Source organism: Sesamum indicum, linkage group LG3, assembly GCF_000512975.1.
Source record: "Sesamum indicum cultivar Zhongzhi No. 13 linkage group LG3, S_indicum_v1.0, whole genome shotgun sequence".
Taxonomy (NCBI): domain Eukaryota; kingdom Viridiplantae; phylum Streptophyta; class Magnoliopsida; order Lamiales; family Pedaliaceae; genus Sesamum; species Sesamum indicum.
The window spans coordinates 4,028,064-4,050,051 of NC_026147.1; the positions used below are offsets into that span (position 1 = coordinate 4,028,064).

Genomic DNA, 21,988 nt, shown 5'->3' on the forward strand with positions numbered 1-21,988 from the left:
CAAAAGAGAAAAGTAGAACAATCATTCAGTGGCATCCGCATTGGTAGAGGAAAAACTGGATATTCGTGCTACGCAATTTTCCCCACCAAAGATAACTACATTTATTTCTCATTGAAGATAGTCCAATGTGGTTACTATCAACAAAAGAAAGCAGAAGAAAATATTATGCCCATGCATATCATCTTTTTTCTAGCAAAAAATTCTGAAAAAAATTCGCCAAACAAGTGCAAATGAAACACCGGAAAAGGTAAACTACCTGCAAATGAGTAATCTTGGCGGTACAAAGTGAGATCTCTTCACAAACTGAAAAAATACAAGGTCAGAAGGGACATAAAAAAGTGGAGAGAGTTATCAAATACAACCAAGGAATCAAGAAAAGATGACACACATACGACTTGCTTACATTAAATAGGTGAGCCCTTGGCGAGTAGGTTTCACATATTTTCTGGTGAAACTTTCGTATGTCGTCAAATATATCAACTTCGGGGAAGGGCTCTAGCTCCTGAAGTACATTGTTGACCAATGATTTCAATCAAAAGTTATGAAATTAACGAGTAAAAAGAAGTTTAAAGCATCCAAAACATTTTCTAAACAAAGCACAATATCCCAATAACTGCACCAAGGATACAGCAAGTTCTACCTTAATGTATTCATACAGGGATGAATCAGAACCAACAGTAAGCTGTTGGAGCAGCAATACTACTTGAGACAAAGCAGTGGCAGAGAGATGGCCGCAAGATTCAGAAGGAACACAATATGCAACCAACCTAGACACTAAAAACTGTAACAGCAAAGTAACTGGATCAGCATAGAAAATTAAATTGAATTTCGAAAGAGTAAAACATGCTCTCACCTGAAGTTGTTCACCAAGCACTCTTGTACTCTCCCCAGATGGGCTATCTCTTGATATCTTCAGCAACGTCGAGATAATGTGACAACATTGATCCATTAAATATTGGCAACCAACAAATTGACCAACCAAATTCAGAAGGTAACTGCTCAACAGATTAATACAGGTGTTAGGCAGCCTACTGGCAAAATCGCATTGAATTGTTAAATAATAGGGCAAAGAGAGCTGAGGCCCCACTAGAAGGTCTAGCTTCTTAATTAGACCTCCAAATCACTTTAAAAGATTAAGTGGCCCACAGTGAATGAGAAAATGAACTATATTAGAATTTTTATCTCGGATCAAAAAGTAGCTTGACATGCAGAAATAGAAAAAAAGATTATTTCTGTTTGCTATTCCAAAATTAGATTTAATGTGGGAAAACAAGGGGTTACTTCTCAAAGAGTTCAAAATTGAAACCAAGCCGAGCATCATCTAAGAATGGTTGCCTGGACTTGTTTTGGGGTACATTGTTCCTAAAAGCAGAAAATTAATTTAAGGGGGGGTGAAAGAAAAAAACCAAAGAGAGAAAAGGCAGAGGACAAGTAAAATTTCCACATTAAAGCCTAGTATCAAGAATTGCACAAGAAAAAGCCTCATATTGTTCAACTTGTACTCCAGTCAAAGTCTAATGCACCTGAAGTTACACTAACACTAAGCCCTCCCAGTAAATCACATAAACTTTGTATATATATGCTTATTGTACAGCATACCTCCCAAAAGTATAACCCACATGGCGCCAAAATATAACCACCACTTCGTAATCAGCAAGGTCAAAGTCAGTCTAACTCTATCTAGAAACCGCTCATACCGAAATGCAATGCAGACAGCACCAAAGATTTTTACTGAAGATGGAATCTGATTTTATGCCTCCCGCCAAAACAGCATGGAGGCAGAAAGTTGGGGAAGGGGGACACCAAGCTCCATCATATTTCAAACATCTACTCAGGATGTAAAGATGTATAATAATACTCACTTGAAAGTACTGGGAATAACAGCTCTATGCCCAAGTAGATTTACAAGCACCTCGATGCCAGCCAAATGTTTACATTTATGCCAATGATGCGCTGCAGCACTAACTTTATAATGCATATCAACAATGAACTGCACAATCATGATGTCAACTATTTAAAACTTAAAACTTTCACCATTGTCTACAAAAAGAGATCATTACAAAAGAACTAAAGCAGTGAACATTATTTAAAAATCAGCTACACAAGATCTGAGCAAGCACCATAAATACTCTGTCAGATCTAAATATGTTAATCTTGTCCACAAGGTTGAGACTTCTAGAGTGATCATCACTGCAAGAACCAAGTAATCCAACTTAGTACTACAAACTTTGCAAAGAGATGAAGAGAGGAGTTAGAAATTCAAAGAAGGTCCACTACCTATCCAGAAATCCATCCACAACAGTTTGAATTGAGCATGCAATTGTATCTTTTGAGAAGGATGGAAGTGGAGGGTCAGGGTCAGTGGAAGCTAAAGACAAAGTGTGATTCACTATAGAAACCTGCATACAATGGGAAGTAATTTAATGCACAAATCTTCTATTATATTCTCCACAAAGTATTACAACTGGAGTAATTGGCAGTAAAATTGTGGACCTTACCATACGTTTCTTTATTAGTTCATCTCTCTCATGCTCAGATATTTCAGCAATCTGTAGAAGAGAAGTTCCCAGCACCCTAGATCCCTTATCCCACCCAGCTTTCTTGCTGCAGTGTAATGCCATACAGATAGAAAAAATTTGCACAAAGTGATACTTAACTAAATCGGGACAAGCCTGACAAGCAACCTGAAAAGGCAAAGTAAAGATTGAATACACTGCTGGTCAGCAACACCTAATCACAAACGCTGATTTCATTGGATCAAGACTCAAAGGTTGCTATTAAACATGCAATCATAATAATCTTATTAGAGATTCATATTTCAGCATATATTGTGCAATATATGGATGTGTTGTTAACTTTCTTTGTGAGAGAACTTACTCTCATTATTTATTCAGTTTGAAGAAATAACTCATGAGGAAAGTAGTTTAATTTGCCAATTCCAGGCGATGTAGATAAACATTGTTTTTTACCTAAAAAGGTCCAATATGTCCTTGATATATTTTCCATGAGTACAAAAATTTAAAGCATATTAAAAACATTCATGGAGGAGATGAATAGGAGTCAGATATTATTACCTTGGCAAGCCACTGTATATTGGAAGTGTCCTCCTGCAGGATCAAAGCAGGCAGCCTGGCAACAATGGCAAGCCACTGTATATTGGAAGTGTCCTCCTGCAGGATCAAAGCAGGCAGCAGCCACTGGCAACAATATTTGATGAAGTTTACTGGTTCTACATTCAAGACGTAAATATCTCTTGTCTGTAAAATTAATTAAAAACGAGGCTGTTGGCTGCCTTCAACACCATATATACTTGATTGTGTCTATTAACTGATAAATCAAATATTACCTCAACAAGTGCAACTAAGCTTACACCACAGGCAACCCAACAGAATAGAATTGGTCCCATAAGCTCCTCCATGTACTGGAGACATTGAAATTTACAAAACAAAACCAAATGACGATTGAGACTCTAGCTAATTGACTGCAGAGTACATTATTTAACAGGAACCTACTCGTCACCTTTGTCCTATTTGTATAGCGCAGTTCCACAGATAAACTATCAAGTGTGGCACCAATCAATTCCCTGAATGAAAATTGGATTTCAGAAAAAATGTGGGAGAGGTTACTGACAACATAAAGAATGGATGTTTGTATTTTTTCGTCTTCTTTTCTGTTACCTGTGGCATGGATTGATTGCGGCAATAACGCAAATCATAAACACAGCCTGCATGCGAAATTTAGTATAAAGTTATGTAATTTTAAAAATTTCTCCTAATAACAGGTAAAGATGCAGAGCTTAATTGCATATATCTGAAGAAACCACTATGTCAACAGAACTTGGAAAATGGACATGAGAGAATAAGTCCTTCAGTTCGGCATTCTCTAAATGAAGAGAGGGTGCTGCCACAAGGTTTAGCAATATCCAATTTCAAAGCTTCTTTTGGGGCAAAGTGTAATTTCGCATTTTCGGAAGGTCTAAGTGTAATTAACCCTATATATATGAATAAATAAATAATAGTGCGCATTGTGTATCACAAAGTGATATTCTCTTATAGAATATAACTAATAAAGGAAATAACTGGCGAAAAACAAGGTTCGACATACAAGAGAGTAAAAAGAAATTAAACAGTCCTCTTATTTGTATAAATTCTATCCACTATACAACAGAAAAGCTACAGTGCTTAATTGTATATATCTGAAAAAAATCACTAAGTCAACTGAGGGTTTGGAAAATGACATAAGAGAACAAGTTATTTAGTTTAGTCATTCTATAATGAAGAGAGGCCAATGCTACAAGATTTAGCAATATCTGATTTGATATTTTGTACAGTATAAAACAGGTTAAATTAGCAATATATAAATATATAAATAGTGTGCATTGTCTATCACTAACTCAGTCTCTAATGAAGTACAACTAATACAGAAAATAATTGGCAAAAGACAAAGTTCATCATACAAGAGAGTTAAAATATAATATAACACCAACACATGAAAGTATAAGTGGATGGAGTTAAATGTCTATGAAAACATATCTAGTTGGATTCGGTGTTCAAGATTTTCACTGAAATAACAAACACAAGGAAAATTTGAAGGGAAGCAGGAAATATACAAGCATACCTGTAACTCTATTTTCTCGCTGTGCAGCACAAGATGCATGAGAGTTATAATGGCAGTTTCCATTATTGGGCTAGGCTGAGGACCAGCAGCTAAAACTTCCTCTGCTCTAACAATTTTTTCTCTTGAGGAAACAACCAACTTCACGCCAAAATTTGAACTGAAGCACAAGATATTTTTTTACGTGATTAAGATGTGATAAGAAATGAAAAACAGAGTGGAGTAACATGCACTAGAAGTCCTAAAACCCAATAAATTTATACGTATTAACCAGAAGGCACCAACAAAAGAAACTCCTTCATATGTTGGTCTGAAAGAACTTCAAATGCGAAAGCTGAGTAGCATACTGAAGGAGGCCGCAGCAAACAGATGCTCAGAAACCATGTATGACATTGGCTAGATGTCATTCTGGTTGGAGATCTTCCTTAATAATTATGTACATCACTGTATGCATTACTTATTACCTCTTTTCTGATCCATGTTATTCATATTCTCAGTTTTAAGCTTGATACGATTCATGTCCTTGTGAAGAATAGTTCTTTTCATTAATGGTTGGGAAGTGGAGAAAGTGGGAAGCCTACAGCACTTATTATATACTTTCTTCCTTTCACCCTTGTCGTGATACTAAAATTTTGAATTCTCAACAACCCTAGTGAGATCCTAGGTATATCTTGTTTCACGTAGCTTGTGAGCCAAAATTTCTTCAACCGGTTTCTGGATATCAAAAAACCTGGTAAAGGCAGACACATGGACTTAGGCCTAGTGGGAATGAACATTACCTAATCTTGTATAACATCAATAACAAAAGGCTTTGTAGCATGGCGCTTGCAGGGCTACTATGAAAAGATACATAGAAGATATTTGGAATGCCTGGACAATATACATATATGATATTATGATTAGTTTACTCTGGCAAACGCTGAAGGTCAAGAAATCCTTATTGACTATGGATGACGCATCTGACCCAGTCTATTTGGTCGAAGAATTAAGTCAAACCCTTTATAATCATTTTAGTAAGGAGCTGCAACACTCATTGCTGCTATAACTCTGCAGCATGACAAAATTTTCTCTTTTCTCTACTTTTTTGTATCTGTTTGCGCTCACTGAAGCCAATAGGTCGAGCAGAATTCAACTGGCAAAACATCATAGCATCTAATCTTTCTGTATCTAGTTGATTAATTTGAATAAAGCCTCCATGCTGGGGGATCTGTTGAAAATTTATAACCAAGAAGCCCTCCACTTCTCTCTGTGAAATTAAGATTTTAGATACAAAGTAATTAAGATGAAAGTTAGGCTACGTGAAGTTTCTTATCAAGTATATATAACAATTCAAGGGTATCCCCAGTTAATTACCAGCTGCATAAAGTGCAATATTTGCAGTACATGGTTCTTAAATCAGTCATTTTACTGGCTATCCATCTGTCTCTCACAGTTTCACCTCCAGCTTCCCCCCCTCCCCAACACACAAGCAGACATGCAGATTGGTGTATTGAATCATTTGTCACAGTGGGGCATATGGTGGGACTCCTAACAAGCAGCAACCGGATTAGATTCGCAAATTTTAGCTCAATTAATCCTAGTCTTGTTAGTTATAATTTCCTTCAAAAATAATATAGCAGAAACCAGTATCAGCATGTAGGACTGCATTCTCGATCCAATATTCCTTTGATCACACATCTCTGTAGGAGATTAGCGATCCCAAGAATATATGCATAAGCAGATAACTATTAGTGTTCTCTTCTCAAACTTCGAGTCTTCCTATCTTAGGTTGAACATCTTCTTCAAACCTTACAACAGACATACTCTTGTGCACCAGTGCTTGGGATCTTAACTCAATTGCATTCTGTCAGAGGAGCTAGTTCGGCCTCTTGTTGAGGTTAGTCAGCTGGAAGTCATAGAGCTACAATTACAAGGGAGCTTGAGAACTCACACAAATGGTGCTTCACAAAGAAAAGGGGAAATTTGAGCTCTCCATTCAAACTCTTTTCCAACTTAACCCCTTGCTCGTCTAGCATCACAGGTGACAGGTTTAGATACTTTAAACTGTGACAGCAACAAAGGGAAGCATATTACTTCTTCCAAATCTTGCTGAAGAAAAGGTGGCAAGCCAAACATCCCTGCAAGGGTGGGAACTGCTTTTCCGCGGATCTGATCTGAGAGGACACACCTTAGAGTTCTATCTCACACATGAAATGACATTATTTTTATGGTGAGTTGATGGTTTAGCAAGCAACCATAATATTCTGTTTAATGTTAACAACAGACAAAAACCATGAGAAAAAGACAGAAGACCACCCAGGAGCCAATTAAGATGAAGATAATTGATGAGAAAGGTTAGACAAATACTAAGTCAGACATCAGAAGTATCTTGACATGTCATACTAGAAAAGAGTAGAAACTATTTGGTAGTGCAAATGCTAAACATCATGCAGGCACCACGCCAATTAGGGATAGCCAAATTGTGAAGGAAAAAAGATAATTTACAAGAACTATGGACAAGAAAACACCTACTGTATATCTTGGAAGAGCTCAAAATGCCCATCCCATGTCTGGAAAAGTACACCAATCCGACGTGCTAGGCAAAACCTAACTCGATAATCAGGATCCCGGAGCAGCATAAGAAGCTTCTCAATCATCGACTGGTTAAAGGGTAGCAAGTATAACATGCAACAATTGCCATTTTAGAGCAGTGATTAAAATTAACAAGTAAAGAAAATAACAAAAAGATAAGTTATGTTTGAAGTTATCTCGATTAAAAATATCGATCACCTGAGCAATTTGAGGTCTGAGTGATATGAAATTGCATATGCAATCAACAAGCTTAGTCCGATCACACCAACCCAAGAAACTATTCTCAAAGACTTTATTGACCAAATCTCCAAGAGAAATCAAGCACTGAAAGAAAGTCAAAAAACTTAGAAAAAGGAAACAAATGTTTCTGTCATGTGTTTGTAGAAAAGAATTACAGAAGAATTTGCAGATTAACATTCACACACCTATGGTCCCAACCATACAAGGACTAAAAGACAGAACAGATATTTCCACCAAGATTACTACTACCAGAATGAGAAAATATAGGTGCAAGAGCTCTGATAATAAGCAGGCACGGAAATGGAATACTTAGTCAACAGAATAAGCTGGAAATTTACAAATGATGGTGCACAAGAGAAATTGGGGTTCTGTATTTAGGTTTGCCTATCTAGCAACTTCTTGTACTTCTTCCTTTCTAGCATCAAATAATGCTGCCAAGCAAACAGTATTTCACACTAATATTGAAGCTAACACCCAATATTCAATATCTTCTGCACGTCATGATACAACTTGATGGTCACGAGTAGAGGAAGAGAATTTACCATATGATGAAAAATTCACTCAAACACAAGCTGTCAGTCACAGCACTTACAATGGTAGGCTTTAAATATAATTACCCTCAAGAATGTAAGTGGAGGAAATTCCTTCATATGGTCTTGTCCGAATTGATTAGGCGATCTATTTTTATTTCAATACACATTTAACCAAAAATCTTCAAATTATCTTTTACCCTTGGATTTTATTTCTTACAAGGAGGTAAAGTGCTTTCTGAAGGAAAACAGCAAAGTATGTACCTACAATATCAGTCTGCGTAAAGTTAAAGACTACCTCTATAAAACCAAACACAATCAATTGCGCTCATTTTGCTCATGACAGTTCTAGGAGGCATAAACATAAAGCAAGTTTCCTAGAAAGTAAGAAAACTGATGCATTCAACTCAAACAGTTCCCCTCCCAGTAGACATAATAATTTGCGACCGCATCAATCATCTCAGCTATTAGAGATCCCACAGCCTGCTGCAGGTGATGCAGATTATGAATGCCTCTCGCCAAGCAATATGCACACAAGTGATACATTGCACATTTCAAACATAAACCACTTAAGAATTCTAACATGCATGGAGATCATCCTAACTGATGTACCTCTTCGGACACTCTTTTCCTTGAAGAATAAGCGACATTTTCATGCTTTCCAGTTCCATCTAAGAGCAAAAGGCTCCCAACCAAACTACAGATGCCGCCTAGTATATGCGAACACTTTAGTTTAAGAGTCTCCCACATGTCGAGGATATCAGTCATAGATTTAACCTGTAGATAGTGAAATTGACTAGGAATTACATGATCTTCACAATAATTAACCCATGGAACAAAAATGATTGATCAAAATAAACAAGAGAAGAAGAGCAGCATGCCAGATCTGATAGCTGTCTGCAGGAAGACCAGTGAGGATGCTCACAGAGAATCAATAGGAGCTTTTCAGAAACCTGCACTCCCATGTAAGTACAAGATTTAATTATCAGTATAAATTATGGTTGTAACACAACCTTGGGAAATGACAGGGGATGATGTACCTTTGGGTCGCTCTCTTTCTCCATAAGGTTAAACAAGACTTCCCAGGTAACTGAGGGTAAAACTGAGAAAAAACTTGACATGATTAAGAGGATATCCAGTTTTTGATTTAATAAAGAAATGGAAACTCCAGAAGCCTGATCACCATCAATAGTTAAACTATCTACATCACTAGATCCACTATTCATATCCAACTCCATGTCCAAAATCAAGCTTTTGCTGCTATTTGATGGAACAGGATCATGAGCAGAATGGGTCTCTGATAACTCTTGAGAGGTTATTTTTGCATGAAAATTCTTTCTGCACCCTGAACATCCCTCATACAGTTTCACCAGGCTTTTCAGAAGTCTCTCAGCAGACTGAACAATTCTAGGATATATTCCAGCACTAGCATCAGTTTTGTTTTGCAATTTGCTAAGGAGAGGTGACCGAATAAAGCTTTTGAAAGACGTCACTGTCAATTCCATGTTGCTGAAAATAGAGTTCAAGCCCAAACAACCGGAGATGATATCATTGTAAGTTTTATCAATAACTGAAATGGCATGACCCAGCAATTCTAACATGGATTCCCCCAATTTGAAAAAGAACGGGGAGATCTCCTCTCTGATCCTGATTATGATAAGAAACATATGAAGCACAAGGGTAGTACGAAGGACAGAATAAAATGCATGTCGCAAATGAGTTATGACTCCCACAGGAAACCAAAGCGAAGTACATAGCAAAAATTGATCCAAGAGAGTAGGAAAACAATGCAATATTATATACATATATATATATATATTATGGTAAACTGATTACAAAAGAGTAGGAACACGACATATACAATGCATCATGATGTCACGTTATCTTTCACCTTACTTTTGAACAGATCAGGTAGACAAAAAAGTGCATCAGCTATGAGCCACAACAAGGAGAAAATTAATCAAAAAGTTGAAGAAATAAGCAAGCAATATAACTGAACAAGTGAATGAGGAAATAAAAGAATGTTAAGGGGCACAATTTAAACAAGAAATCATGTCAATAAAGCAGCTATGTATGAGGCATCCACAAATCAGTTCAACAAAGCAGAGATGAAGGTTGCAACTGAAAGACTCATGCTGAACAAGAGAAATTAAAAGGATGATGAAAGGGAAAGACTCACCTCGTTGAGTATGAGCAATACATGAAATTAGACAAGAGGGCACATATGTTGATGAGTTCTGAGAGGAGCAACTTTTCAATTTCTTTATCGCTTATGCACTGAAGAACATAATTTTCCATCTCATGAAGCAGCTGATCTCTTAGAGGCCGAGGGAGACGTATATGTTGTTGGCACTCTGAAAGGTTCACCTAAAATTGTCATTTTTAATGATGAGTTAGGATCAACCAAGAATGCCAAAGAAAGAACAATTCCAAAAAAAGAAGGAATATGCGAAAAGATGTCCCACCTTTGGAGCAGCACTATTATCAATCCTTGCAAGAACTTCCACTGAGCATTCAAAGAGTTCATGCAGATTTTCAGGTGATTGTTCCTCTTCCTACCACCACCAGCATTCAATTGCTAACCAGAATGTAACCATAATAATGCAGATTAAGAGGTTTACATGTTTAAGAGTGGATTTTCAAGAACATACCAATGTCCCTTCTTCTATGGCTTCGGAAACATGGAGTAATCGTGAAAGTCCTAGAGTTTCATTTATCAGAGTTGCAGAACCAACACAAAGGGCATATGCAGCTGCTGGCAGCAGAACAACCAAGCGCTCATTCAAGGATGAGCATCCCTACATGAAAATAAAACCTCAAATTCTGGATTAACATCCTTCCTCCTCCACCACCAACCCATCTCACCACACATGAACAAAAAGGAGAAGAAAGAACTACAAAGAAGAGAAGGGGGGTATTCAAGATGCTGATTCAGAAGTATGTAAGTTGATTAACCATCATATCCTTGGCATCAACCATAGTCAGGGTTTATATAAAAACCATGATATAATAACTTCAGTAACTTTAGCATTTTTCATAGAAAATACGTACATGTATAATGGAGTACAATTTAAAATTTGAAAAAACAAGTAGAGATGCCTGAGGAGTCACATTTCTCAACATTCATATAGTATGACTAAAACGCGTCAGAACATCTGAGACATTAAACATATTCCAGGACAAACCTCCAAATTGAGTAAAGCCAAAACTGCTCGTAACATATTCTGTCTGAGATATAAAGCATCTTGAGAGTCGCCCTTTGAAGAAAAAAGTTACAAGAAATATAGTTAGCTCAATAGTTTTCAGAATAAAGGTTTGTCACACGTACAGTGCATATAAAATCTAATATGGGCATTACTCAAAAGATAGAAAATCCAAAAAAGAATACATTTTTCACTATGGCTCAAAAACCATATTTATAAATATAATATCTAGAACAGCAATGGAATCAAGTATGTGTCCTCAAAGGTATGGTGAGAGCACATTTCTATAATTTTTCTTTTTCTTTTTTCTTTCTTTTTTTTTTTGGGGGGGGGGGGGGGGGGGAGGGGGTTCTGGATTTGTGAATGTTGCATTTCATACCAATGAACGTCTTTCTCTCTTTCTTCTTGGAAATTTAAGTCTGACAATTACATTATGTTTAAAGTTATTAATATTTGATGCAAAATGTTTTTACAATGTACCAAATACTAGGTTGGTGGGGGGGGGGGGTGGGGGGGTTGCATATACTATTAAGTGTAATTCAGAAATCTTTAGCTAGCTATGGTATTCATGAAACCTGCTTCTCTTTTCTGACGTGCAACAAGATTAGCTGCCTGTGGCATAGAACAGTAATCTGTTTTGGCTCTAACTGATAATGCCACGAAGAAGATAGTAGTTTATCATAAAAATTGATTTTCTAGCCCACCAACAATGATAGAAGACAATTCACCATAAATTAGATTGCTCAATAAAGAAACTACAGGTGAGCAGAAGAAAAAGGATGTTTCAAATAAAATGCTCTCTGAGTTTCTGTCCCCTGAACCTAAATCATGGAATGAAATATACGAATAGGTCTAAACATTCAAGAAGGGAGCACCACTAGCCATAAAACCGCCCCCCTGCAGACCCCAGCCCTGCATCAATATACAGACTGCAATCCTATGATAGAATGAATATGAATATATATTTCCTAACCCAACCAAGGCATTCTGCTTCAAGTTGTATATGGATAACAATATTGAGATACAACAACCTACATGTCTAAAACCAGATTGAACAAGGTCATATTACATAAAAGAGTTTTAGAGGCCTGGTGGTCTTACTTGTGAAGCTCTCCTGGAGAAGTAGCATGAAATGAAGCATAAAACAGATCTGCAATGTGCATTCAGAATGAATGTCAAATAGTGTAACTAGTTGGAGAAAGCATTCAGGACATTAAACAGACATTCTTCAAAGAGTAATTAGTGAGAGAACATTCAAGATGTTCAAAAGATATTTTTCATAAACACTACATAACAAGAGTTAAATAGGCCATAGACTTGGTCAGAACTGTGATATTCTTGGGAAGAAGCTAGTACAGCGACTGAAAAATAGTTATTCATCAAAAGAAACAGGAGATAGAACAGAAACCTTCTTAGGTTCAAGCTTTGGTATTATGGTATCCATAAACTAATAATAAAATTAGTGAGGTACACTACTGACTGAATCTATATACTACTAACTTGCAATGCTTTAACTTGAACATGTCCCGTTATTAGAAAGGTCAGATTGTTGCAACTTGTACCAAGTTAGTGATTCAAGAACAAGCTTTCTGAAAATCGATCACCGAAGGAAATTATGATACAACCTTATAAAGCATGCACCAATCACGATCAGGAAAAGACAACAAAGTCACAACTTCCTAAAACGCATCAGGCTGCAACCTTCCGCATAAACAAGTTTCCAAGAGGAACAACTCCCCAAAAGCAAATAAAAACTAATTGCTAGTTCCAAGACATTCAAACAAATAATAGCGTCACAGCAACATGCTCCACTTGCAAAAATGGGATTTCAATAAAATAAATACATTAAATGCTAATAATCCAAAACAATAAGAAAGGATATATATGTGTCCCTACCTCTCAACTCTCCTCAAGTAGGGGAAAAAGAAGAAAGAGAACATATAGTTATGCTAAAGTTCATGGGATCCAACATTTGAATTTGATATGAAATAACTATATAGGATTCTCGACAAAGTTACCAAACTATATAAAAGAGTGAGATATGAAAGAACAGTATACTTGACAACTAAAGGAGGTAGTCACCTAACACTACAGAGACTAGAAAGCAGGGACAAACATGAGAAAATAACCAAAACTAAAAGAAAGGCCAGAAAATATTAACTCATTAGCTTAGCACTTCTTAAATGATTGACTTTCCAAGAACGCTCTGATTTATAAGTTCATGTACAAAAATTCTGCATAAGGACCTGGAACAGCTTTTGCAAGAAAAGGCATCCTGGAACAAAGAATAGAATAACGGTTCTATATTAAAGATAACCACATTAGGCCCATCTTTCCAGGAAAGACACCAGATTTGGTGGGCAATTTGCCTAGGAGGTTCTGAGGTGCTATTACAAAACTGAGTAAGAACATTGACAAATGCAACAATCGAGATAGCAGATAGCTAAAAGGAAAACTTTGAAACCCATGTTACAAGAATATGGAGCTTTAATTTGCAGGAACCATGAAATGAACACCAGACTGATGGACTCCCCTTCTAAACAAGTGCAAACCTGAATTAAATATTTGAATCTTCTTACAGCCCAGAATAAGAGAAAGTGGAGGAAGAAAGCGACTAATACAGAATATTATTCCACAAAATAATAAAGGAAATAGAGTAGAACACACAGGGTGTGCATGTATTAGGCAACCAACAATATGACGCCATGAACAGTTGGCAGCACGTAAGCAACAAGCATCATGGGGTTAAATGTCCCAGTTATCAGCATGTTAATTATCGTGCATGATACAGTTAAATGTGCCAATTCAAAAATGTGAACCACTTACGTTGAAGGCAAAAGTTTAAATACCCGAAGATCCCATATCTCAAGAGCAACGAAATACAAATCTTTTGTATCCTGAAAAAATTACTTGAAAATTAGGTCATTGAAAATGAAATCAAAAGATTAGAGGATAAATCCACTACTGCCAAAGGAGTAAACCAATCCAGACAAAAGTAACAGAATACGCCGGAGGTTAACTGGCTATGATCTTACACTCAAGATCATGGTGCAAAGGAGAGTCAAAGCAGCATCCACCTGCATAAGATAGGAGCTACTGCTCATTGTATTTTACTAAGCAACTTAAAGGCTTTATAAGATAACATAAAACACAAGTTTAATCATACTTGCAGAGAAAAAAGGAGCAAAACAATCATCATTTAAAAGATAACGAAACCTCAATTAAAACTACATTTATTTACTATCTTCCAATTTCAACATGGTTTCAGAGAGTAATAAAGACATTCATAATTAATAAGTTGATAATAATTTCCTACTATGTTTCCCTCCATGCATGCATGTAGACTAGAGCATCTAGACCCAAAACAGAGCTATAACTCCTTCATTCGCCTAAAATCTTGACAGAAAATCCTAATTATATATTTATTTAATCAAGGGGTAGAAAGATTATTACTATTTCAATGATTGACAATTTGCTTATTCAGAAATGCAAGAAGACTCGCAATGCAAAAGGATAAAAGAGAGAGATTGTGGCAACCAAAATCTGTAACTTACAACATAAAATAAGATATTGAGATAGAATAAGTTTTTGGATAACTTGTAGATTTACATAATCCAGGTAATGATCTCAAGAGCAATACTTACAATTGAGGTGACATTAACAAATGTTGGCAAACTACGCATGAGACAGATCCATATTACATGCCAACCTCTATCAACCTGCAAAAGTTTTTCCAGAACCAAATCAGATAATTGAAGACATCAGTAAAACAGCTGCACAAAGTACCAAAAATTGTTGGCAAATTGAATGGAAACTGTCACTCAGTAAAAGTGTTAGCATTGCATTGCAATTTACTGGTTAGTCGTTTATCTTTGAGTAAATAATAATTCCAAAGGACAGGCATTCCTTTTGTAGTTAAAGAATAGTCAGTGTACATAACGCCAGATTGAGTAGTTTCTCAATAACAACACCACACTGTAAACCTTAGACAGCACTTTCCTTTCTTTCTTTACATTTATTTGGTACTGGTGGAATACTACAAATAGTACATTACAGAAAAGCAAGTAATTATGCATCCATGTTCTGACTATGCCTATGCCATATACCCATTGGGATGGAGAAAAGACCACCATTCTAGCGAGCACAGAAATTAATTGAACTTGCCATGAAATTCATAGAATTCTGACATACGCAAGGTAAACAAATGATACCAAATGTAGCCACCTCCACAGTTTTATGGTCCTTACTGCCCCCAGATTCACATATATAAAATCAGAACCATCACTCAGAAAAGAAGATCACCAGAGCATGTTGAGTATCAGCCTACATCTAAGCAAAACTAATGATAGCCCAAATTGCTGTCCACTTTCTTCCCTTACGACTCTGCCTCCCAAATATTTAATTACAAGCATTATTTGCAGAACAAGAAGTTTAACCATACAATGTGTAAAAGAAAAAGAAAACCAATGGAGGTAAAGATGTCATCAGTACATGATTAGCATCAATCATCTCCATCCATGTTTCACAACTGCAAGACCTTTAATTAGTAAAAACAAACAAGGATGGCATACTAATGCCATCTCTTACACTTGATGTAAACTATCGTTTGATTTTACAAGTCATCCTAGCAAGCATATCACTCTAAACAACATATATCTTGAACATGATAACATAAGGTACAGATATAATTTGAGGAAAAAAAATGGCCTGGAAAATGGAACCATTGATTTCCAAAGAATAGTTTACTATACCTCATTCTTGAGGAGTGAGGATTCCGCACTTGGAGCAGCAAAAAGCAGCAAGGAATAAAGTCTAAGCAGGCTCCTTCAAATGCAATTAACCGGTGTAAGAAGTCGAAACAATAGAAGCAATACAGAACATGGGAGGCCTTTATGCATCAAAACTATGAGTTTGGAAAGAAAAATCAGTAAGATATGCGAGTGTTTGGTTTGGCAACACAGATTTGGGAGCACAATTATATCACATTGATTACCCCGCAGGGCCCTCGAAGAAGAATGAAGTGACAATGATATCGGACAGAAGCATCTTACCGCAAAGTCCAGAAAAGACCATCATAAGAGTGCTCCAAATTAACGTTGTTAATTATTCTGCAAGGTAGAAAAAAAGAGTGAGTCCCAAATAACAAAATCTATATATACTCTTTAAGATGGGAAAGGCAAGGTATTACATCAAAGGTATGAAAACAAAAGTACACGGTAAAAAACTCATTACTATATCCCAGAAAACAAGTATGTAAACAAACTGGCAAATATACTCATGAAACTTTGACATGTATAAGACTGAAGCAGCAAGAAAAATGATGAGACACATGAATAGCATAGAGTAATTTGGGTTAAAGACATTGAAATCAGAAGCTCCCCTCTCTTTGGTAGGCATGCATGCCTAACATAATTGAAATAAAGAAGACCGTCTGTCTGTGTGGGAGGGGGGGAAGAGAGGGACTTAGACATGATGAAGAAGAAAGATAGTTAGTTTGTTATCAATGGTGAAAAGAGAACTTTTGTCTAAAATACTGTTCAAACCTTTGTGAGAATTTAAATAAAGATTACCTTTCAAAGTTTGTTGATATGCTCAGGAACCAACTTATAAATAGATCTTTCTTCACACGAGTTGAATAATAGCGGATGAGACAGCATAATGCAGAATGCCTGTCAGAAAGATAAAGTTCAATCTAATACAACGCTGAGCAGAAATAAGCAACCAGTTCAATGCACATCTAACGGAGGAGCATATATCTCATCTTATTTTTCATTTTGCTCATATTCTCCTCTTCTGTCAATTTTCTGATTATGACATATGTTGTTTAAAACTTAGCAAGGTATTCTGCAAAGTTTAATGGCATCACTCAAATTAAGGCATACAGAGGAAATTCAGGGACAAAATTAGACATAATCAGATAACAGGTTTAACATGCATAGATTTCGGAAGACGGAAGATAACTGCTATCTAAACCTACCACGACCATTTCCCCTCCATGAGCCTCTCTTTTATAAGGACCACAACATCCTCCCGCCTGGCTCGTTTTTCAGTTGGTGTTTTTGGTGTATTAGTGCATGCCTGAAAAGCGAAAAAATTAGTTGGAAAAATTTATGCAGAACACCTGCAAACACTTTTGCTCACAGTTGTTCATTATATTGGGGAACTTGAGTTTTCCAAAATATGTATGCGAATTTTTTTAATCAGATGTGAAACGATTTGGAAATGATAGGACTTCAGCTATGATTTAGTAATAGATTTCACACATAAACAGAAAAAGATATAATTGAAAATTTGAAATATTACAGTAGCAGATAGAGTCCCAGTGCATTCTACAAAGTTGATAAGTGCCTGGATCATGCTTGAAGGTCACATAGCCACATATATGTACTACTGAGGACCTTAGAAAATTGAGTTAGATAGGCCACAGCAAATAAGTTTCTCCAGTAAGTACCCGGCAAAAGACAAGGGCCGCAAGCTCCACAATGCTTAGCTGCGAGCTTGTTAGGAGCCCACATTTCACATCCCTGGTTGAATCAGATCTGAATGCAATATCTACACATATCAGAATAAATGAAATTATGCTAAACAGCAAGAAACATAAGGCACAAAACAATTATAACCTTGGTATACTGGGGCTGTAAGTACTCATTTGATCGAGCTCCTTGCTGACTACATCGAGAAGTTGTTCAAGTAAAGCAGTCCCATCAACCACACCCCTAGTTAGACTTAGTTGCAACTTCGAATAGCAAACAAGTGCATCCTACTAAAGCAGTAAAAATTAGGAGAGAACAACAACATACTGGAATTTAGTACCATACAAATTCTTGAATTGGAGCTTAGTACCTTTAGAGTTCGATCATGGGTTGCAAACCAGCAGCGAAACACAAATTGCTGCACTGCTTCATGAATTTCCAGAGATTTGCAACCCAAGTTTGGTCCATCCTTGGACAAATAGACATTAATGCACTCAACCAGCTTCCGGGCAATTTTGCCCTCATCCCTGACAGCAAAAGGAACGGAAGTATATGACTGAATACAACAACAGGAGCCCTATCAACTGCCAAAAACTACAAACAATATAATGGAAAGATGAAGACAAGTACATCAACTGACATCTTACCTTACATGAGAAAAAATACCAACAAAACCCTTAATCATGTCTTCTCGAAGCTCATCAGGAATATCTCCAGGAGGGTTTTCAAGAAGTGACTGGAGTGTCAGGGTAAAGCGGAAGACCTCCTCTTTGGGGTTTAATTGGCCAATGTTGTCTACAGTCAAACTCGTTTCCACCTTTTCCATATATAGAAGTACGAGATCTGTCCATATTCAAGGATAATTAAGATTTCTTAGTAGAGGGCATCATGCTCCAAAGAGACTCATATATGAGCTAGATTGGGGAACAAAAGTATACTCACTACAATAAACTCGTCTCCGCATGTGAAATCTGTAATCTTTGACCGACAAAAGATGTCGGAGGATGACACCATACTCAGATTGAAAGATTGGCACATCTTTGAGAACATCCCAAACATGACTGAAGAGTAGTCTAGCCACAGGTAAGAGAGGCAAATTTTTCCCTGCAAAGATAGGAGATAACTTGAACTAATGGTTAATGAGCACAGAACAAAATCAATGATACAACTCAGACAATATTTGAAAATTACCCCTTCATGCCTCACTTAAATTATAACTGTGTGAATATTCGTATATATTGGGTGATTTTGAAAGGTTAAGCGATGTAAGCTTTCTTGTTCTGGAAGATAATAGTACTCACAAAAGCATTTTCTCGACTTAAATAAAAACATCAAACCCACCCTCAATCTAAGGCTTTGTAATACATAGAATATGTTAATGACAAGCATCGGCAAAAGATAGGTTTATTTTTTATCTAGAGATTGTATCATGGCAGAATAAAAAGTGATTCGTCCAATTCAGTGACAACAATTGGAAACTGGATTCATGCTGTCCGACTTCTTTCTAGGTGGAAGGCATGTGATTGACTCCAGTATCTAGGTTAAGAAATAATTTCCTAATTTAATGAATGAGAAAGCAATATATATATCAAAGACAGGCGATGAATAACATTCTTTAATACGAGGAGCAAGTTGATTCCTCTTTTGAAGAATTTCTTTTATTTGGAGGCTCTAGACAGCAGTTGCATGAATTTTCTTCTTTCATCGTCATTTATACAGCTTAGTAAATTTTTCTTTCTCTTCTTTTGATCATAGATATTGAAGGTTGTATACCAACCCCACTGGGTTCTAACCATTGTTGATCCCGTCACTAATTCCTGGTCAAAGTTCTTCGCATAGGCAGGATCCCAAGCTCGCGAATATACAGCACATCACAAGGAGCTGTTGCATGCCAGGTAGCCTTAATGACTTTCAGTTCATAAGAGTTGCTTCTAGCAACCACAACTTCATGGCAGACCATTCTTATCGATCAGTTTCACCAAGCATTACTGAAGGCCGCAAATGCAAGAATGACAAAAGCAACAACAGAAGTAACATAACATAAGCTCATCAGTACTATGTGTTTTCTTTCAATCTAACCATCAAATTTGCTGGGCAATGGTATCTTACTTATTTAGTGAATTTCCAAGGAAACATATCAAAAACTCATCTAAGGTCAGAAATTAGTTATACTTTTACTTCATGAAATTCAGCCAAAGACACAATTGAATCGTAGGCTATTTGTGTGGCATAAGCAGAACCTCAAACACTAACCAGAAGATCTGCCATCCTCAGCTCGTTGCACGACAATCCGAAGAGTCTTTGCAAAATTCAACTTTGGTGATCGCTTCTTGCTCGAGGAGATCTCCAGTGACAAACATTGTATTAAAATTTTGACAAGAAACGGCCAGGTCTCAGCTGCACAATAGTCAGCAATTGCACCCTAAGCATTATCTCAATAACTATAAAATTAAATGTCAACTGCAAATAATGCTTACAGTGTGGAATTTCATTAGGTTTAATCATAGAAGATTTCTCGGACAAATATCTACAAAATCCAACAGACCTCTCTCCTTCAAGCCATGTGTTCAACAATTTGATCCCTTCCTAAAATCACAAGAAAAATCATAATAGCAATATTAAAATAAAGTCAATACATAGGCAAACAATTACAGATGCAGACCGAATTCATTATCTAATTGTAGATTAATTAATTACTTGACTATTAAGGTGAACTATTATGAAATAAGCTCAGAACACTTACTGCTGAAATTGGAAGGACATGCACAATTCATTTTATCGATATTTCTCAATAATCTTGGAAGTTCTGTAATATCATAACTTAATAATTCTTAACAATGCCTTTGTACTCATCTTTCCAATATAAAATCGGAAGTATTACACTATTATACTTGAGTAATTAGTCACCATTACATGATTTCATTATCCTCAGAACAAAAGTAAAGATATTCGGATTTTATTCACAGTATCAAAAACTACGAAATACTTGAACCAGTTTACAATATTTTCATTGGAATAAACCTCACTGTTCAGCTACTTCACGGGAAAAGAGGGGGGGGGGGGGGGCAAATTAGCTGGCGCAATTTGTTTTAGATTATTGTTTACATCTCGAGATTTCGCCTTATCAGAAGAGAGCTTGGAGACGATCTCCTGTATGTCTCTGGAAGTGACTCTCGTGCTCATTTCGAAAATTTCACATGTATCCTCTTCCGTCCTCTTTTCAGCGCGGCAGATGATTCGAGTATGCTTTTTACTCCGTCCGAATCAGTATCCAAGTTCGGAGTACCCGTACAGCTACTTCACGGAGAGAATTGGCGGGAAACCAGAGAGCCGAATAGTGGAGAGGAAGTAGTGAGGTTGAGAGTGAGTTCACCGTCTGGGACTGAGGCTTTTGGAGGCAAGTCGGGGGTTTTTCATTTTTGTAGAGAGAGAGAGGGAGGGAATAATGCTGAGGTAGACTTGTCGCGGTTTTGCCATTTTTTTAGAGAGAGAAAATTAAATGCTGAGGTAATGAGGTGGAAAGTGCGGAGGCGTGTTTTCTGATCTTTGTCGGTAGTGCGTAGCGACTTTAGTCTTTAGAGCAAAAATAATAACAATGTTGGAAAATGTTATATTATCAAAATTTTAACTAATTTGAGTTGAAAAATATTAACAAAAAAACTTACCCTGAAAATGTTAAGAACAAATTGTCCTAGAATATTTATCTGATAAGTGAAGTTATGAGCCAATTATAATGAGATAACAAAAAAATATATTCAATTTTTATATATAAGTATACTTAAATATAATACAAGATCTCTAGTCATATCTATAGGCACTGTCAAGCTTGTTAAATCTATACGGCTGATAGGGTTTCGTTGGCCATGGCCCTTGGACTTGACCTAAAAAAGCTTTATGAATCATGGTGTCATAAGAAACGTCACTTCATCTTCTTCGTCCAGCAAAACTGAAGTTATATTTGCGATTGTTTTAACTAGAAAAAAAGAATGACGATTTTCTTTAATTTGTGTAAAAAGCAAGTTCTTCTCTTTTTCACTTTTAAATACTCACTCTCCACTAGTTAAAGTCACATAGTTAAACTTCCACTTAGTGGAGAAGAAGAGTCTACTTCATCTTGTGATTTCTCAGTTTAGGTTGTAATTATTTTCGAAATTCTAATGTTGTTATCTTTATCAATTTATATACTTAATTTTTGATCAACTTGTTCTTTTGTTAGTTTTGTAGGTTTTTATTTAAATAATTTTTAATTTATTCATATTATTTTATTCGAGCCTTTGGTACAAATAAACAAGCTTATATAGAAAATTGTGATTATGAAATTTTATGATTATATAAATGTATGTTTTTATTTTTTAGG

At 36.4% G+C, this 21,988-nt stretch overlaps 1 protein-coding gene across 1 annotated transcript in view; it reads right to left on the reverse strand.

Annotated features, from left to right (window-relative positions):
* The window catches only part of LOC105157405 (serine/threonine-protein kinase ATM), a 42,739-nt gene extending 21,648 nt beyond the window's left edge, over positions 1 to 21,091 (reverse strand). Inside the window, exons 1-38 of the mRNA XM_020692697.1 lie at positions 20,737 to 21,091; positions 20,109 to 20,217; positions 19,885 to 20,028; positions 18,574 to 18,735; positions 18,279 to 18,474; positions 18,002 to 18,158; positions 17,779 to 17,918; positions 17,610 to 17,697; positions 17,136 to 17,236; positions 16,729 to 16,827; positions 16,210 to 16,266; positions 15,910 to 15,982; positions 14,803 to 14,877; positions 14,194 to 14,235; positions 13,985 to 14,055; positions 12,260 to 12,308; positions 11,141 to 11,212; positions 10,607 to 10,753; positions 10,421 to 10,510; positions 10,135 to 10,322; positions 8,996 to 9,602; positions 8,837 to 8,908; positions 8,568 to 8,732; positions 7,384 to 7,509; positions 7,126 to 7,253; positions 4,618 to 4,774; positions 3,678 to 3,724; positions 3,520 to 3,583; positions 3,347 to 3,421; positions 3,140 to 3,257; positions 2,499 to 2,686; positions 2,278 to 2,399; positions 2,121 to 2,190; positions 1,863 to 1,990; positions 854 to 995; positions 641 to 781; positions 404 to 502; positions 257 to 303 (exon numbers count right to left, since the gene is read on the reverse strand). Of these exons, the coding sequence (XP_020548356.1) occupies positions 257 to 303; positions 404 to 502; positions 641 to 781; positions 854 to 995; positions 1,863 to 1,990; positions 2,121 to 2,190; positions 2,278 to 2,399; positions 2,499 to 2,686; positions 3,140 to 3,257; positions 3,347 to 3,421; positions 3,520 to 3,583; positions 3,678 to 3,724; positions 4,618 to 4,774; positions 7,126 to 7,253; positions 7,384 to 7,509; positions 8,568 to 8,732; positions 8,837 to 8,908; positions 8,996 to 9,602; positions 10,135 to 10,322; positions 10,421 to 10,510; positions 10,607 to 10,753; positions 11,141 to 11,212; positions 12,260 to 12,308; positions 13,985 to 14,055; positions 14,194 to 14,235; positions 14,803 to 14,877; positions 15,910 to 15,982; positions 16,210 to 16,266; positions 16,729 to 16,827; positions 17,136 to 17,236; positions 17,610 to 17,697; positions 17,779 to 17,918; positions 18,002 to 18,158; positions 18,279 to 18,474; positions 18,574 to 18,735; positions 19,885 to 20,028; positions 20,109 to 20,217; positions 20,737 to 20,814 (4,634 nt within the window). The 5' untranslated portion in view covers positions 20,815 to 21,091. The remainder of the gene's footprint in view (positions 1 to 256; positions 304 to 403; positions 503 to 640; positions 782 to 853; positions 996 to 1,862; positions 1,991 to 2,120; positions 2,191 to 2,277; positions 2,400 to 2,498; positions 2,687 to 3,139; positions 3,258 to 3,346; positions 3,422 to 3,519; positions 3,584 to 3,677; positions 3,725 to 4,617; positions 4,775 to 7,125; positions 7,254 to 7,383; positions 7,510 to 8,567; positions 8,733 to 8,836; positions 8,909 to 8,995; positions 9,603 to 10,134; positions 10,323 to 10,420; positions 10,511 to 10,606; positions 10,754 to 11,140; positions 11,213 to 12,259; positions 12,309 to 13,984; positions 14,056 to 14,193; positions 14,236 to 14,802; positions 14,878 to 15,909; positions 15,983 to 16,209; positions 16,267 to 16,728; positions 16,828 to 17,135; positions 17,237 to 17,609; positions 17,698 to 17,778; positions 17,919 to 18,001; positions 18,159 to 18,278; positions 18,475 to 18,573; positions 18,736 to 19,884; positions 20,029 to 20,108; positions 20,218 to 20,736) is intronic.